Source organism: Thermobia domestica, chromosome 9 (assembly GCF_964235325.1).
Source record: "Thermobia domestica chromosome 9, izTheDome1.hap1.1, whole genome shotgun sequence".
Taxonomy (NCBI): Eukaryota; Metazoa; Arthropoda; class Insecta; order Zygentoma; family Lepismatidae; genus Thermobia; species Thermobia domestica.
The window spans coordinates 80802810-80818464 of NC_137462.1; the positions used below are offsets into that span (position 1 = coordinate 80802810).

The 15655-nt window shown below is 33.9% G+C and overlaps 1 protein-coding gene across 1 annotated transcript in view; it reads right to left on the bottom strand.

Annotated features, from left to right (window-relative positions):
- Positions 1-1195: 1195 nt before the first annotated feature.
- LOC145694782 (uncharacterized) overlaps positions 1196-15655 on the bottom strand; it is an 81371-nt gene continuing 66911 nt past the window's right edge. Inside the window, exons 3-4 of the mRNA XM_081771415.1 lie at positions 9766-9988; positions 1196-5845 (exon numbers count right to left, since the gene is read on the bottom strand). Of these exons, the coding sequence (XP_081627541.1) occupies positions 5467-5845; positions 9766-9988 (602 nt within the window). The 3' untranslated portion in view covers positions 1196-5466. The remainder of the gene's footprint in view (positions 5846-9765; positions 9989-15655) is intronic.

Consider the following 15655-nt stretch of genomic DNA (forward strand, 5'->3'; position numbering starts at 1 on the left):
TTGTAATAATTACTTGTATACTTGTATTGTGAATTACTTGTATTTCTTTTGTTGGCTTTTTTAAGGACTTTGGTTTACCAAAAACTTTTTTTATTTATTTACTCTGTTCGCATATTCGTCCGGGAGGCACAACATTTCAAGAACTTGATGGAGATGTACAATGTTTAGAAGGTTTGAACTTAAGTTCGTTGACGGGCGTGATCTATCCAGTTGTTCCTAATGATCCCAAGATATGGACAGTCAAAATTTGGAAGTAATTACGGATATCATCCTTGCTTGGTAGACTACCCGCAGTGCTGTTGAGATTAGCGGGTTAATATAATGCTCAGGCCACAAAATAGTAATGTATCCATAGAATATAATTCTGAAATGAAACTAAACGACTTTCTACTTGACAAATCAAAAGACTTAAAAATTTTTTTTATTTTTCAAGTATTTATTCATCTTACTAAAGTTTTTGAGTGGGGAATGGAAGGTGAAGGGAAATCCAAAAAATTCGTACTTAATTTTCACGTTATATACACCTTGACAAACCAAACTCCTTCACGTGGGATACACCGTAATATTGCTACTTATTATAACATACTTAGTCAGTTACTTTATGCAGTTAATTGGTTGATTTGTAGTTTATCATCCTTTTTATCACTGAGGCTATATGGGACATGTATCTACAGCTTAACACGGAACCTGAACTACATTAGCTCCCACCGGGGATCGAACTCGGATCTTTCGTGCCGAAATCGCGTACACTAACCATACAGCCACTAGAGAACCCACTTTAAGAAATTGTCTTTATCCATATATTGTAAATAAATTTTAATATTAAAGTAATTGTGCTGTAGGCTTATTTTCGTAATTTGCAATCCTTAAACTGAGCTTTCCTCTGTGTAAAGTCTGTCATTATCACACACATGGATGGTAAATACAGTTTCAACGTGAATTGCAAGTTTTCTAGTTGGAAAAAGAATGTTTAAAGTTTAATTACATTTTATAGTTGTTTAAAATCGCGTAATATTTATTTATTTATAATGTAACCGATACAAATTAGTATAGGGTCTCTAAAAAGGTGAGGCTCTAGGCAATTGCCCAGTGTGACGAACACATCTGACAGCGAAATTATTCTTCAGGTAGTCATCTTACATCATTTAACATGTTTGAAAGACTTTCTTTCTTGTTATACGGTAAGCAATCTTAGTACCTTCTTTCAAAGAAATAATAAGCGACTCAAAAAAAAAAAAAGTGAGTATATGTAATATGGAACCATAACGCGATACTTTACGAAAGTTACTTCCTTACCGCTGCTCCTAAACCCTGTTCGGCCTAAGCTCTAAACTGCGATAAACGAAGTCACGTGAAACTAAATCTCGCTGATTGCTGTTGGCCTACCGATGCTTGTACTCCTTCGCAAAATAGTTCATATGATTTGATTATTACTTTTACTATGAAACTCCATATAAATTATAAATGACAAAAATATAATACGGATTATCTAATAATGCTGCATTGAGTGTGGTTAATGAAACAATAGAAATAAACACTAAGCATGCGCAGTAATTATGGCGCCAATTCAACTGGGACGCTTGTTCTTCCTTCAAGCCTGAAAGACGGCTGACATGAATCCCGGTTTCACGAGTGTTGTGGTGAAACACCAACAAGGTAAACCTTTACTCACTAAGCAAGAACTTTTTACCAGCGAAATTCAAATATATTTTTTTAATCTTTCGAGTTTTTTCTTTTCTGCTGCTGCTGTAAGTATCTGGACAACACGAGACAGTATTATCAAAATGCACGTGTATAATTTGCCCCTCCTCGTGGGGAGTGGGAGTGATACATTACCAGCCAATCGTAATTGTGACAAGCGGAAGGATACAAATATTTTGATTATCGGTGTTTAGAGCTTATGCTGAACAGGGAATAGTTTGCAAGATTTCGTATGCTCTTTACAGCCATACGAAAAAGGACTGTTTCTCGTATTTCTATCCTACCGGCTTACTTCACCCACTTACCGTCCCCGCAATATGTATTATTTTAATTACTGTCAATATTCGCAGTAACATGGCTGCTGAAATTATGTGGCTCAGCGTCACGCATCGTAGTACAAACTTGCTTATAGGATTGTTAGTACGGAGCGTTGGGTGAATATAAATGTGACCACAATAGCAGACGAAAGGGTGAACTTTCTGTATGACCTTGAACTATAGTTTCCTTAAGAAATTTTGGTTTCACAATCAGGTTGTCGTATAATTCAAGCTTAATCTTCATCTGGTTTATATAAACTATCTGTAATATCACAATTTATTGGAAGCCAAAAGATCAGAGTTGTTTACTTGAACAAGCAGAATTGAAAGGACGTTTGAAACATCATAAACAACTTCTTAATTTTTTAATGGATTGAAGTGTTCAAACAAAACATATTTTTGCTACCGAGTATTATTATTATCATTATTATTAGATATGTCCTGCTATTAGTTATGGAAGACATACATTACAGCTTATTACAAGAAACACATGCAGTATAGCCGACATTGATGATCATTATTATTTCACAAAATACAAAGTTCAGGAACATTATTCTTGCATAATATGCATTCAAGAATACTGACATCAGAAGACATATGGACATCCACAGATGAATGAAGTTTCAAGAATAGAAGCCATGCCGTTATCTCTATGTTATTTACGCAGTCTTGTGTCCTAACTTCTGGTCTGACATATATCCTCATGTCTTGTTAACATGAATAGTTATATTATGCGAGTTATTAAGTTTTATCTGTCATACAAGGTCAAAACAATGAAAATTGAGTCATACCAACTATATCATGTCAATGTAAGCGAAAGTAGTTAAAATTGTATATTTAGATTTGTAATCAGTCGTCAGTGTTTTGAGAACTGCATTCGAACAAGCTTTTAAGATAGATGTCAAGAGTTCTATGTTAAGATCTAAACAGTTTTGATAGATTCGTTGATATTTAAGTTCCTTTCAAAATTTAAGAAAAAACTCTCGTAATGAAAATGTAGTGTTGACAAATTATAACACATTTTTTTTTCTTGGATCAAACTTTAAAATAGTGTAAAACATGATTACAAAGGCTCCTGATTGCAAGTATTGCGAAACAATGGAAATAATATAGTGCCCAATACAATAAATAGAACTTTGAAAAGGAAATCCGGAAGATATTCCTCTAATCAAATGAAACAAAGAAAGTAAAGTCCGCTATACACTATGAGATAAGTTCTAGAAAATATCTTCGATTTTATCTGAGGAAAAAAATGTTACGAATATTACAATATATCTCGTAGGAATCCTATCCTTTTGTGCCATATACGCAACTACACTGCACATCCTACTCATATTGATAGCAGGAGCTATATTGTTAAATTGCAAACCTCTTTTTTTTTAAAAAAAAACATAAAATTCAAGATAAATTGGGGTGCGGTGGCTCAGTGGTAGAGTGTTCACCTCCGATGCTTGGGGTCCTTGGCTCGATCCCAGCTCTCGCCGTGTGGACTTTGTGGTGGACAAACACCGTGCTCGTGGGTTTTCTCGGGGTTCTCCCGTTTCCTCCCACTTTCTTCATTCCACCATTTCATTCATTTGTCATCTTCACCGTCTCCTTTAGCCTAACCGGCATAACCGTGGGATGTAAAACTTAAAGTTTTCATTTCTTTTTCTTTTTTTTTTTTCAGAAGATAAATGAGGAAAACATACCTAATCAGTCCCTGCACCACTCTTCAATTTGTCGAGTATTTTAACTCTTTTACCCACATACGGCTGGCGAGGAGAAAACAATTTTGTTTTCGCTTTCTCTCACCTGATGTCCCTCAAATCGAAATCTTACGAATTTTCTTTCCAAAATAGAACGTGCTCTAAACAAGAGAAATATCATAGCATCGCTCAGAACATAGGAAATGACTTGCGATCTGATGCTATATTTGACTCTAGGAAAAATCATAAGAGACTTCCTAGGATCTGTCCTATAGTGTATAGTAAGCTTAAGTTCTCTCAAAAAGGGATTTAAAAACGATCTCTTAGATAGGATTTCTTAACCTCAAAATGAATACATGGTAAATACACACCAAAAAAAAAAAAAAAAAACGCATTCGAGCCTTGGTCCTTCTAAAATTATGTTCCGTTCTCCACAAAATAAGACAAGTTCATATAAAAGATCTATATATCAACTGTAATCAGCAACATTAAAGACTCCTGATTTTTTTTATCTTTGGTACTTACTACGAAAAAAATTGGCAAGAAGAACTATATTGAAGAGTTTTCTATATTTTTTTATTCTGTGAATTGTAAATTCGTCGGGGAATGTAGATTAGGATGGAAACTATTAGCTTTTAATTTAGCACTATTCGTTACTAGTGTTGTTCGCGAGACAAGACGATACAGGATTTTCATGCCAAGAAACATGACGAGAAAGATCTCTTTTAATACAAACAGATATACGTACTTTTCGAGATGAGACTGCTGTTTTAGGAAATCATTTCGAGACGATATGATATAGCCCCAAATCTCGTCTCATGGACAACACTACAGTATTAGTTACACCGATATGAAACGTTTCTTCTAAACTGAGACAACGTTGTAGACATATCGCAGTTGATAATAAAACATATCCCGAAATTACTTGAGTTTGTTTAAAAAGATCAGTAGCGATTAATATAACAATCTTTTAAACATCACAGCAGCTGATTATATATGTTACCGGCAAAGTATGGAATGAGAGCATTGTTAACTACGCTTGTTAGAAGGTAAGAAGTAATTTAATTCAATTTTTTGGCTCAAATTGGTAAGGTTAGGCGAGGTTTGTTGAAAGCTTAACAATTAAACATGTTTTCAACACAGAGACAATACAAGATAATTGTTCTACAACTTGTGATGTTCGAACTAATTGAGTCCATAGGGAATCTAATCTATATATCCTGAATTTATGACGTGATGATGGAGTCCCTAGGGTGGAGTGAGGTAAGGTATGGCACATTATTTCTTAGTAACCTTTATTTCTATTTTATCTACTAATCGCACCTAATCTATTCATGTCCTCGGTAAGTAACCAGATAAATGATGGGAAGGGGGGATTAGAAGAAGTGTTACAGTTTCAATACACTCCAAGAATTTCGGATAAATTAATTGTAACATCTGTCACTTGATCTCAAATCTATTGTAAATATTCAAAATTATATTCAGTCTTTCCAAACTGCCTTATTATTTTCCAATGGAAGACAGCTCCAGACTACGCTAACTTATCCTGACTTAACAAAAGATAATCTGAGCCAAAACCATTGAATTTAATTTTTCCTACTTTACCTTGGCACTATTTTATCAATACCTCGATTTCACACTTTGCTTGTAACATAGGAAAGTATCATTTAAATTTTATCTTACTTATAAAATCTATTATAATTTTCAACAAGATACAAGACAGTGATCTGTCCATTGTTGACTAAACAACTTTAGCAATCCTAAGTTTCTTGTCTACCTGCACTCTCCAGTTCTTGAGAGGAAAAGCTAGATCTTTCTGTTATTTGTTGTTCTTCGTGTTGTTGTTGTTGTTGTTGCTCTTGCTGCTGTTGTTCTTGTTCATTTGGTAATGTAGTGCTTCGTGGAGACAAATTCGACATAGGATCGGTATTTCTAGCAATACACTGTAGAAGATACTCGTTCATTGTATTAAATACTTTGGTCATAGATTCTAGAAGTTTTTCTTGTGCTTTGAATCGCTTTTGATCAAGATTATATTGTTGTTCCTGAAGCTCAACCATCCTCTTCAACAACGTCTTCACTTCTTCACTTTCAGGCGCTCTGTTGTCTCGCCGGAAATTGTCTTCTGGTGTTTCCTCCCTAAAACAGGGTATACAAAAACTGAATTTATAATCTAACAGTACATCATATAATTAACTGTCACTGGAGTTGAACCTAAGTCTCTATTTAATGCTGAATGACTACAAAGAAATCAAATAAAAAAAATGTATATGGTCTAATATTGTATGTTCCTTCTTACTTCCAAATGACCATAAACAAAGTTGTGTATAATTAAAGAACACTGATTCGCTGATGAGTAACTGAACATTTAGTCTTACGTAAAATAGTCTCTAGAAGTATTACTTGACTATAAAACAACCACAATGTAGGACTTTTGTTCATTAACTTGGCAAAGAAGGGTAGAGCTAAGAAAGAGCAATTAACTTATGTGCATTTTGTAACTTTATCAAATACTCCTTTAAATGTTGGGTTCGTTTCAATTATATTGAAATGGGACTAAAAATCATACCTAGGTACAGTATGCATAAGAAGCATGCTTCTCCTACTATAACAGAATATATAAAAACTGTGTTTAAAATCCAAAGTGATTTCAAACTCGATACAAAAGTGATGTTTTTATGTTTCTTCTGCTTTACATCAAGTATAGCTATATAACACCAACATTATATGAAGTTATGTGATTTAATAACGCTTTCGTTTAAGACAGAGTAAACAGGGCACGGACAAAAATTCAGAGATACACAAATAAACACAACTTCCCTGACGTAGCCCTTGTTTTCTAAACGAATGCCGTATGTCAAATAGGGATGACCAAAATATCCGGATAGTAAATACTGTGGTGTCCGTTTTTTGAAGAAATTTATATCAAATGAGCGTCTACCACCTACCAGATTAATGAATGGCGTACCGGATCGTATCCAGATACGAGGCCTATACTCGTCGCTTCAGGTATTGTCAAATGTAAGTTATCTGTGCATTATTCTTAATCCGATATTAGATATAAATCAAAAAACTGGTATTTCTAGTGTCTGTAAATTTTGTTTCTGTAATCAACAGTTATAAAATAAGAAGTAGAAAAGCCCAATGTGGTATAGCTAAATAAGGACTTTAATTCTAGCATGTGAAAAACAACGTGTCATTGGTATTAAGAAAAGTTTAGGAAATTCATTTATTGAATCATAATACATACATCAGGGACCCACAAGCGGGTTTTAGGTCATAGATTGCGCCCATGAGATTATTATTGTTATTATTATTTTGGGAGGTACTGCAATTACTGTATGCCAGAATCGTGCTTTTAAAACCGCTAATTGTGAAGAACTTAGCATGAGTAAAAATTTAAAATACTTAATTGTCATAGCAAAGAATGAATTCTCCTTTAATACAAAGGACACAATTATGACGGAAGGCGTTAAGTAATACAAAACTGATTCTGTTTAACAAGAGTGAGTCACAGAGCACCAAATGAAGTAGCCTCTTATGCATTTGTGATGGAAATCAGGGCGTAGAAACACAGAATCTCTTTTGGGGGGTGGCAGCGCAATCGTCGATCGTTGCCAATATTAATTAGGAATTTTTACTACACTAGAAAATATTTTTATTTGTATGTAAAAATAGATTGGATCTATTTATTTGTGTTTTTCTAATGGTGACAGTCATATTTCTAACAATGACACACGCATTCTACTTGTAAGGAACGTGTAATTTTAAATACAATTGTGATTTGCTGATGGAATCGTGAGCTGATTGAGCTGCAGGTTAAAATGAGAGGAATATATAAAAGAAGAAATACTGACTGATGGATTGAGTGACGGACAAACTGATCGTGGCCTAGGCCGAACTACTTAAGCTAGAAAGTTGAAATTTGGACAGTATGTAGGATTTTCTTAAATTTAAGTTGCCACTAAGAAAGGATTTAGGGAAATTTATCCTGGAGGAAAAGGAGAAGTGAGGTAATCAATTGTTATAATAAGTTGTCTATATTTCGGAATTCTTTAAAAGTTAGAGACGTGAAATTTTGGTATTTCGACTTTTCATTTAAAATAATTAAACACATTTTCAGTGTTTCTTTTATCTAGATCTTTTCAAAGTATGGTTGGTTCACCAAGATACCCACACTAGTTGTTCAAGTTTCGTGCGAGACGTCGAGTTCAGAAAAGAGTTAAGGAAATATTGCCCTATGTGGGAAACATTTGCTAGTTAATCAAAAGTCAGGCTAGTAGCTACTTAATATATATTTAGATTTGATATGACATTTAAAAATAGAGTTCTCCCAACATAGAATTATAATGCACTAATACGGTTTAGTTTTAAGAACATAAAATAACAATGATTTTAAACTTCCAATGAGAAATGTGAGTTCTAAGAATTTCGCTTTCGAAAAATTCTATTAAAATCATACTTTCTCGAAACGAATCTCATCGCTTTCTACAAATTATAAGTGAAAAAAGTAATACTGAAAATAACGACAAAGTAATGAAATTACTTCGTAAAATTAGGTCGTTACATGCTATTTCATAATAATTTTCATGTGTTACGTTACATTACAAGATTTCAATATAGGGTGCAGGCGGAATATCCGCCTTTCGCTTAGTCTATCAAGTCTGCGCTTAATATAAGATAATAAATGTTTCTTGGAGGAGGGGTGATATTTCTGTTTGCTGAGATATTTTCGAAATTCGTTGTTTGTGCTACAAAAATATCTTTTTGCTTGAAGTATTTCGTGATTAATATACTAGCAGCAAATTTAAACTTCTTTTCGACCTTCAGCTGTTTTTTTCTTTTAAAAAAAGAAAGAAATTAAAGATAACCGATCCTATCTTCATCAAACATTATCATAGAGGTAGATCTTGGTACTCATGTGGAAAAGGGTCCTGAGTTATGGGCAAGCTAAACAGTTTGCTGTTTAGATTTACTAAAATTAAGATATTATAGGTTCGGAACTCATCCAATCTTGACCATAAAGATAGACCCTCATTTGCTTAATAGTCAACTGAAATATTTTCCTATACAGACCTAGTTTCCCAAGTTCTAGGTCCTAAAAGTTGGGATTTGGAATTAGTATAATTTCCAAATAAAAATTTTTACTAGTTATTGCTAATTTGTACTTACAATAAATATACGATTAATTCTTTCCATAACCGGGAAAAAACTAGTTGTACTACATTGAGTAAGCACGTAGTGTAATGGAAACTATTTCTTAATAATAACCCCAATACCATTTATAAATTGGATTTTTAAATTTGAATTTTAAATCAGTTTATCTCATGAACGCCCTTGGTAGGGTTTACTTAATTACAATACTAGCGGAAGTGTCCGTTCTTAAAGAACATGCAACCTGCAATACAGTAGAGTAGTGTGGGTGGTCTAACTTGAGAGTTTCTGAGATACTTCGTTGTTTTTTATCCTACAAAATATACTGCAACCCAACTCGCGTCAAAAATCGAAAAACACGCTTCGTACGGGATTAGGTCTGCTGAAGATCTATCTCTGTACAAGATATAGAGGCTTTGAGTGACATTTTTCTATATGAAATTCTGATGACAGACATACACACAGATACATCCAGAGACACACAACGCGCACTTTTTTTTTTTTCGTATTAATAAGGATAAAGATTAGGTAAGGCTTAATAAGCTCCGTCGATTGCATTGATACGAATTTAGCAACTGAACTAACAGAGACGTACGCAGGGGATGGGTCTTGGGGGTCCGGACCCCCTTCCCGAAATTTCTACTTTTGTGTAAATTAAGTCTAATTTAGGGGTAATTTTATAAATTTTAATATAAAATACCCTCATATTGAGTTTGGACCCTCCCGAAATAAATTCCTGCGTACGCTACTGTGAACTAAAGTATCTCTTTGATATATAGTTAATTTCATATATATGTACCCTGCTTTAAAAATAGGACATGTTTTTGCAAATTCTACTTTGTTTTCTGTTTTGATTAAAGAGACTTGGATACAAGGAAGAAAAAAAAAGAGAATCCATTCCTTACCACTCCGTCTTAATTTCCGCGTTGTCAATAGTGGTTGTCGTTTTGCTGTTGGTGACGTCAGTATTGGCACAGCTCCCGATTCGACTCTCTGGTTCGTCTCTTTTGTTGGTATTGGTGTTGGTGGTCGTCGAGTGGCCGTGGGACACTGTGTTGTTGATTTCAATCAACAGTGGCGGCTGCTGTTGTTCTTGAGGGGTCTTCACGTCAGAATTAGAAGTGGATACTACAGACAAAGAAAAGAAAAGAAAAGATAAAAACAAATAAAGGATGTCTTCTACAAAGGATCATCGAATTGGCAGTTTAATCTTAGTTAATAGTTAATAGATGTCTAACATTTTCTTTCTTTTGTTCAGAAGAGCAATGGTGCTGCGCACAAAATAAATGTGTTCTTTACTTGTTTCTGGTGTGTTCGCCACACATAATTGGAACAACTCCGAATTGGCACTAATTAATTTTGTAAATTTCACGGATAATCAGGTGTCGGTAGTCCTTACCTTCAATCTACTCATGCAATTTTATACAATGGGGACATAGAATATATATATATAGTTCCGATAATATAATGAGAAGATGGTGACACATTCATTTCTCAATGTTGGACATAGTCACGCTCTTTAACCGACTTGAAAAAGAGGTTCTTGGTTCGACTCATATGTTCGTGATTACGTAGAGCATTAATCGAAAAAGCATTTCTCAAGGAATGTTCTCATGTATAGAATATTTAAATTTTTTTTAATAATTATTTAATTATTTTGAAAAATTCAAATAATTCCTGTAACACTTGATGAAAGAAGAACTTATCTTACGTATGCAGTAACCAGATAATCAACTAAGTCAAGTGAGGATACATTTAACCAAAGGGTTGAGAATACCTGTGTAGTCCTCAGCTTTCTGCAGATGGATTTCCTTTTTTTTTTTTTTTTTTTTTAGTCATTATCGATATCATATACAGTAATTACTTATATGGCGATCTTGCTGGACTTTCGTCGGAGTATTATTCACTTTTTTTGCGATTGATCGTTGCCCATTGCGGGAAGCATCTTGGAAATCGAAAAATTAAACAAACTTAAAAATAATAAAGGCAGGGGTGCCCACAAAGAGGGGCTATGACGCAAACTGCGTCATTGAAATATTTGGGGGGGGGGGGTAAAAATCTATATAAATATGTTTGATGGGGTGTAAAAATTAATCGAAAAGATTTTTTTTTCATGGAAGAACACCTACGGACAGACAATTGAGGGGGGGGTGCGTCATGGATATGAGGAGGGTGGGCATCACTGATAAAGGGATCACAGTGGCTCAGTGGTAGAGCGTTCACCTCTGATGCATAGAGTCGTTGGTTCGATCCGAGCTCGCGCCAAATGAGCTCTGTGGTGAACAAACATCGTGAGCGTGGTTTTCTCGGGGTTTTCCCGTTTCCTCCATCTTTCATCATTCCACCATTTCGTTCAATTCCCATCATCACCACCTCTTTGAGCCTATCCGGCATAACAGTGATACTTTGAACTGAAAGATTTCATTTCATTTTAAAAATGATAATAATAACCGATTTCAAAAATGTACTAAAAAGCAAGAAATACAAACTTTTTAAAAAAGAAAATTAACGAAATTCGAAAACACAGTAAAAACCAGGAAAATTAAAATTTTTGTAAAAGAAAAATATGAATCAACTTCGAAAATAAACATTAAAAAGCAGAAAATAAGAGAAGCCCTAAAATGATAAAACAATAATAATAGAACGTTTACAAACAGAATATAATTTATTATTGTTATCTATCTATCTATCTATCTATCTATCTATATCTATCTATCTATCTATCTATCTATCTATATATATATATATATATATATATATATATATATATAAGCAGTGGCGTATTTACGATTTTCTTTCGGGGGGGGGGCTTTGCTAACTTTCGGGGAGGGCTTTGCCTGAAAATGTGAAAATTCTGCAAAATATTTCATATACTTTACTATAGTAAGTAAGATTTCGGGGGGGCTTAAGCCCGGAAGCCCCCCCCCCTAAATACGCCACTGTATATAAGCCATGCTGTCACACATAATAATGTCTCATAAAACTACCATCTTAATAATTTTATATTAGGCAATAATTTGTTCAATTTAGCTCAAATTATTGCTAAATTTTTTTTTTTTACAGATAATAGTAATAAATTTCTTCTGCATTTAAGCACTTTTATTATTTTCTGTGTTTTAGTCCTTTTTATTATGTATAATATATATGTTCTTTAGATTTTTACTCAACAAATTTTATTATTTTTTTACTGTTATTACGAAAGTGAATGTATCTATTGTATTTAGTTTCAACTGTGTGTTAGAACATAAATCTGATTAGTTAAGTATCTGGTGCCTGCAGGTAGAGATGTGAAATATTTTAATCTATATTTTTCTACTATCCGAATTTTTGATCAATATTACTATATTTTACGATATTTTGATACGACAATATTTTGATAATTTTCGATATTTGAATCTAGCCTATCGATTATGTTTCGATATTATGATTTTTCGATTTTTGATGTTGTTTTGATATCTTACGATATTACAATATTATTATATCTCGATGTATCGATCATGTTTTGATATTTTATAGATATCGATTTTCGATATCCTAATCCGGAAATAGCACACCCCAACATGCAGGTTTAATATAAAGAATTATGAGATCGCTTCCATTTAATTTTTTTTTTTATTTTCTGCCTTATAATAATAGAAGTACTATGCATTTTAACAATGATATATTTAATCTATTTTTATGGCATGTAAACGCGACGTGGACAACTTCACTATGATTAGCTACTATAATTGCTAGCTTAATAACTAGAAATCGGATGTTCAAACAATGAAAACACGAAAAAATATGCATACAAATAAGCACTTACAGTAATTTTAAAAGTATACACTAAAATAGACACTACAACGTAAGTCAAAATAATGAAGTTAAATGAGCAGCTCCGGCGAACCTAATGATAAGCGCTATTTCTGGTGAAATTTAGTTATTAGGTTGGAATTAAGCACAAAACAATATGTAGGTAGTTTAATTTCCGAAATGTATCTACAAACAACAGGGAAAGCTTGTTTGGTAAGTGTGATTGCACTGAATTGCATGGGAATGGTCAACCTTCTTTTCCAGTTTACTCCAAAGTTTAAAAATGTGGCATACCACTATGTTCCCTCGAGCCGCTCAAATATGCATTGCGAATTAAAATCTGAAATTAAGAATTAATTACATTTCAAATTATCTAGAAGCATGCCAATTGGTTGCAGAAGACATACCATATTCTAAGACAAAAATATTAAATTATTTCAACGAATATTCCAGAAATAAATTATTTACACACAGTACTTCATCGCAACAGTACAAAGATTTTCAATATTTCATTCACAACAGACCGAAGAGAGAAATCGTATTGGTTACTTTTAATAACAGGGTGTAAACCAAATGGAATCACCTTACTTCAAGAAGAATTTCAATTCTTGCAGACTTTGTTCTAACAGATATGTTTTCTATGCCTTTATTAGACTTCAAACTATGCCGTCTAACTAAACTTTTAACAGATTCCGTCCGTCTGTCCGTCTATCGACAGGTATCAGATAGGGGTGCGCACGAGACAAGATTTGTGGCTGTCTCGTCTCGAAAATGTGCTGTAAAAGTGATGTCTTGACTCGAAAAATGTATATTTCTCTATTGGAAGAGCCGTGTCTCGACTCGAATTTTGTCAGGAAAATCCTGTCTCGACTCGTCTCGTGCGCATCCCTAGTATCAGAGGAAGAACGGTAAGAGCAATCGAGAAACGGTTTCTCGCAATCGATTCATCGTCCCAAGAATATGTTCCGTCTCCTCCGTTAACTTTCTATTGAAATCGGGAATGTTGGAAATAAACCACTTCCGTTTGCAACTTTTATCACCATAGAAGAAGAATGATAATAGATAGCGACAAGCAGTTTCTAATAATCGATTCAGCATCTCAAGAGAACGTACACCTTGTCTCAAAAAGGTTGAGCGCATTCTTTATTGGTGTTTTGAGGCAAAAATTTTCTAAGTCCAGCTTCGGGTATCTTCGGGAAAAAGTAAGCCAGGTTCGAACCTCGAAGCCAGCCTTTGCAATCGGGAAAAAGTTTGCAGATGTGTTTTTCTTCTTTTAAATATAATAAGACTTGTTACCAATTCTATATAAAAAAGCAACATTGATTGAAATACTTAATGATACAATATTTCGAAACTTTGTATTAATGTCAGCTCACGCTTGTTTGTCATTTTGCTCTCCATACTTAATGGAATATTTAGATACGTAAACGAATCTTTCCATATGTAAAAGAATGGTGAAAGTTAAGACATAGAACATTATTCTCTCCTAAGTACTAAAATAAAAGACAAAGTAGAACAAAAACAGCGTTTGCAGTGGATATGAATGTAGTTATTATCTTAAATACAGCTATATATCACTAGAAGTAGTCTTCGCAGAGCGCTTATGTTAGCTCACTGGTATGCTGTTGGATTTCAAAACTTAAGGTTGAGGGTTCGATTCCCATCTGAGTCAACATTTTTTTTATGAAATTCTATTTTCCGCAATGCATGAAAAATTATATAAAATAATTACATTAAAATACGTCAGTTGTATATATATAACATATAATCATTGCAGAACATAGTGATTATTATGTTTAAAATATAACAGGTGTTCACAGTACGTTGGCATTCTATGATATATATGAATGTTAAATTCAAATTAAGAAAATAATATCATCGCAATAAATAAATTATGTAGTGTATTTATTTGCAGCTAGTTGTCATATAGAGGTTACTTCTCAACATTCGTATTACAGCATGTCATTGATATTCTTGAAAAAATACCCGAGGCATTAAAAGAGGGTATAAACAGAGAATCCAAAGTCGGAACGCTCGCAAGAAATTCATGAACCCCAAAGGTCACGTGAGCAGACTGGAATTGTCCTTATGAAGCATGCCACAGCAGAAGGTCTTTACATAGATTTTCAATTCAATACCTGATATATGCTTTTGCAATGTGGAAGTGGTGATGCCTTTGGTCGCTCTCTCGCACTTTCTCGCTCGCTCACTCTGTATATATATATATATATATATATGAAAGTGGATGTATGTGTGTGTTTCGACATAATTCTGATATGTCTAGAGCAATTTTAACCATATTTCTTACAATCTGGAAAAGAGTACTGTCGGGATACATATCAAAAATTCTAGAAAAGGATCGATATTAGTATCGAATGCATAGTTTCGTGGTCACTTAGGTAAACAGTTCTACTTTCAATTCAAGTCCAATTAAGCTCCCATTAGCACCCAGGGTGGTTACGCAACGACAAAAAAAAAATCGAAATCAACCGATATTAGAGCCGAAGCGTAAGTTTTCAGTGCCGCATTTCCCATTAGTCCAACTAGGCCCGTGCCTAGAGGGCAACATATTTGAAGAGCGCAAAGTTTAAAATTTCAATTTTCTTCGTATGAAAAAGTTAAAAAAAATCGAGAGCAAATATACTATTTCATGAGCAATCCTCTTTTACTATTCTAATATATTTAATGATAGCGTAAGAAATCTGAAAATAATTCAGAACATGTTTCCCATTTATTTTTTGTTACGTAGTTGTAGCTGTAGCATCTAGTGAGTGGTATTTAACTGCAATAAATTCACTAATTAAGCATATTCGAATTAAGTTTTATTTGTAAGTTAGGGATCAAGGGGCGGAGAAATATGTAGTTATTGGGGGCGCCGAGAGCAAAAGTGCGTAGGGACGCCGAGCTTCCAAATGCAGCACTGTTCGCTAAATTAATTGGTAGAAATGTTAATGCCTTTTAAGACCAAATTTAGTCCTAGCGGTGGCAGTATCCGTTTGCTGT